Genomic DNA, 3,925 nt, shown 5'->3' with positions numbered 1-3,925 from the left:
TACCGGTACTGGTCCAGCTGCAGCCATCCAGCTTCCTGCTTTGTGAACATAAAGCTTTATGGACATAAAGCATCTTTATTCTGTAAATGTAAAACTTATTCACATGATTCTACTAATAATAAACGTCCAGTTTATTCTGTCTGTCTCTTTAAATCCCGGCTGACCTGCTGCTGTTCAGGCACTTAGATCTCTTTATATTTTATTTTATTAATTTGGACTTTTTCTTTTAAATGTATTTTTATTTTTGTGAGGTGACATTATGTGCCTCAAAGCACCTTTTAAATAAAATATATAATTATTATTGTTATAAATACTCATGCTGCTATAAACAAGACTGTTGCCATGGTTACTGCCCCACGTGGTGGCAGACATCCGGGTATTTATGGTAATTTACATTAATATGTATTTATGGAGGCGATAGGCAAATCAGGATTAATAAAGGAAAGGTTCGCCGCCATCCCTTTGTTTTGTGCTCCACACTTTTCTACATTTTTCCGTTCGAGAAGTTTTAGTGTGAAAACTGTTCAGGCTTCGATGCATGAGGCCCCAATCATTTGGGAAGGTGTGAATGTGGAATCAAAGTCTAATCTGCCTAAATACCAGTGTCGTCTTGGTTTGATTTAATTGCATCATGGTTTGAATGCAGTGGGAATGCAAGCAGACTGCAGATGTCTCCAAAAGCAGGAAGCTAACTACAGTAAAGGGCATTCTGGCTAGTGGCTCTGATCAGTATTACTTTATGTGGGTTAGTGGAGGTGTTGTCTGCACTGCAGCTCCTGTACTTTTTAAACCTTCAAAAAAACTGCAAAATCTGAACTATCTGCCTTGTTTCTTTGCTAAATATAGTGATTTCCACAGTTATCAAATAAGATGAAATATTTCCTAAAGTATAGGAGCCATGTTCTGTTAAATTTGAACAAACAAATTTTAACAATGGCAATTATGTAAAATTTAATTACTGACCAATGTAAAATAGCTATTTGCTTAGTCCTTTCTTGCATCTTGTAAAACAACAGAAAAAAACAGGTAAGAAATAATGGCACTACAAACATTTTTGTGACAGACTACAATGGACAAATCCTACAACTGCAATTTTTGTTTACATTTTGTGAAGAAGGAAGTTGTGCTGGTCTTAAGAGGTTTTGTGTCGATTCCCTCAGCAGTTGTTGGTGCGGCATCACCACAGATGACGGGGAACTGGTTTTTGAACTAGTTTGGATTCCTTCACACAGTGCAGTGTGAATGCAAACCACTCCAGCTGAAATTGTAACAATTGTTGCAATTTTGGTCAACAAATGAGTCTAATGGACTATCAGGTGTGAAAACACCCTTAATGGTACTATAGTTCTGAATTCTGGATACAGAGTAAAAAGTCATTTGCTGAACTGCGGGTGGAAAAGTTGAGAAGCATCTGTTTGAGGATGGTTGTTAGGCCTTCCCCAAGTTGTTGTTGGGGAAAACAACTTTATTTAACAATAACTATTTAACTTTAACAACAAATAAATTTGGTGGGGAAAAAGAGAGGAGAGGAAGCACATCTGAGCCTTCTCTTCAAAATAAGAGCATAAATATACATGTTTAACTACTTGAAAAGTTCTCAACAGTTACTTAAAACATCAACACAGAATTCACACTATATTCAACTGAAAAAAGTTTACAAAACTAACAACTTTGTGCTTAAGAATTTATCCAGAAAAATTTTCAAAGTTATCAAAAGTGCTAAATTATAAATTAGCTACTCTATTAGCACATTGTGGAAGTGTTCTCACCACTGCTTGTGGGCATACCATTCCAGTCGTACATAGAGGGTTTAGGTTATTCCACAATCAGTACCTCACTGAGAATAACATTTGTAAAAATAATTTTATCCTGAGGTTATGCCTCTTTTCAGACCAGTCAAGTTCCTTCACACCAAACTCCCTACACCATAATCCTCCCTTCACCAAACCTTACACTTGACACACAAAGCAGTCAAACAAATTATTTTCCTGGCAACTTTCCAATCCAGACTTAATATTGTTTGTGTGTCCATGGATGTGTGTGCGTGAAGAAACACAAATCCCAGCCATGCCTATAAAGGTGCAGAATATAAAGAAGTAATATTTGAAAACACACAGCTTGTATTTTACTGACATGGTAGTGGATCAGATTACAACTATTCACCCTTAATGACTCTTTAGACATTATCTTAATGAACGTCTTTCAGACAGTTTTATGTATCAGAGAGTTACCATGTTGTGGCTAATTGTATCCAGAAACTTCAGTTGAAAAATACTATACAGATATCAAATGAGAGTCAAAATATGCCCAGTTCACTGTTAAATACTTATTTCACTTTCCTTTTAAGTGCTTCAAATTTACCCCACACATACTGCAGCATGGATCCATTTCCTTCATCTCCCTTTTTCTTTATTTCCTCCAGCTTTTGGGCCTTCTTTGTTTCTCCATTTTCTTTCATCTTATCAATCAAGAAGTCCAAGTGGACAAATGTGGACACAGAATTAACTTTAAGAGCAATCTGCTCCAGATTGACAACATGTTGGAAGCACTCTTCAAGCAAATTAGATTTCTCTGCTTTCAGGTTTGTGATCTCACCCTTTAAACTTTCTAAGAAGCTCAAACGTCTTTGTATTTTTGATCTTTTCCTTATGTCTTCCATATTCCTCTGAACTTTCCTTGTTCTTGTCACATATCTCCACTTTCCTTTCACATGAACAGATACGGGACATTTTGAAGAGCAAACAGTGCAGCGGCCATCTTTCATCACCTCGCAGTCTTTGGGGAGTTTAGTACACCCAGAATAGTGACAGTTCTCCTCACAGACAGTACAGCAGACTGCTCCTTTAATCAGAGTCATCAACCACAGCTCTCCTCCAATGGCTTCTTTTTCTTTGTATGCTTCATGAACTTCTACAGCAAACTTCTCGTTCTTCTCCTTCTTTTCTTCGTGGTTCTTCAGAGCTTCTTTAATCTGTGTAATTTCTGCCTCTTTCAGCTCAGACAGACGGATTCTTTCCTGCAGGTTTTGGATGCAGGCAGACAGTCTGATCCGTTCATTGAGAACATCCAAAGTCATGTCTAGTTTTCGAGGTGCAGTTTTTCCCAGAAAGGCAGTAAAGCCACTCAGTCCTCTCATTGTTACATTGTCAGCAATTTTAAGAGGCTCTTTTTTCTCCTCTGTTCCCTCCGTCCGTTCTTCATGTTGGCAGTTATTGAAAAGGAAGTAAACAGGTTGTTCCTTCTCATCTTTGGCACATTTAATCTTGGCAGCATTGAGAGCCCCAAGCAAGTCCTTTGGTTTTCTTCCATTGGAGTGAGTGACCAGAGCTACAATTTTTTCCTCGATGTCTTTTCCAAACTGAGACATCACTGAATCAAAGATGTACTTCAGTCGGTCACTCAGACGATTCACGCTCGACTTCACCACCAGACCCACTGCATGAAGTTCATGAATACCATTTTTTGATTGAAACAATTGAAACAACCTTTCACTGACAATGATATCATGTTCAATCCCTCTGGTGTCTCCATATCCAGGCGTATCGATGATGGTCAGAGAGAACGGCAGAGTTTTACCTTCAAAACCAAAGATCTGATAGACGATCACATCCGATGTCTGGCTTTCTGTCTGACTTCTTTTCTCGTCTTCTATGATCTGAAACCAGGCTTTGTCCTCAAATGTCACCCCCATGGCGTAGTTGACCAGAGCGTTGATCAGAGTAGATTTCCCTGCTCCTGTTTCACCAACAAGCAGGATGGTCTTGTTTGGCTTGCTCTGTTTTTTCTTACCAAAGGTCACTCTGGTCAGGGTCTCAACAGTCTCTTTTCTTGTTTTAAGCTGGTAGACAACCGGAGTTCCTGGGCTGATGACATCACTGTTAGAGATTATATGTTGTATGGATGTGCTGTCAACCCTGTACAAAAA

At 38.5% G+C, this 3,925-nt stretch overlaps 1 protein-coding gene across 1 annotated transcript; it reads right to left on the bottom strand.

The window, feature by feature from the left end:
* Positions 1-239: 239 nt before the first annotated feature.
* LOC103133307 (uncharacterized) lies at positions 240-3,913 on the bottom strand (the record flags this gene model as incomplete). The annotated part of the gene is made up of 1 exon (XM_007545085.1): positions 240-3,913. A coding segment is annotated over one exon (1,587 nt), but the record flags the coding sequence as incomplete, so codon positions are not given.
* Between the last annotated feature and the right edge of the window lie 12 nt (positions 3,914-3,925).

This window comes from Poecilia formosa, unplaced genomic scaffold (assembly GCF_000485575.1).
Source record: "Poecilia formosa unplaced genomic scaffold, Poecilia_formosa-5.1.2 Scaffold2559, whole genome shotgun sequence".
In the NCBI taxonomy this organism is placed as follows: domain Eukaryota; kingdom Metazoa; phylum Chordata; class Actinopteri; order Cyprinodontiformes; family Poeciliidae; genus Poecilia; species Poecilia formosa.
The sequence above is the reverse complement of the archived record's forward strand: the minus strand, read 5'-3'. Positions and strand labels throughout refer to the sequence as shown.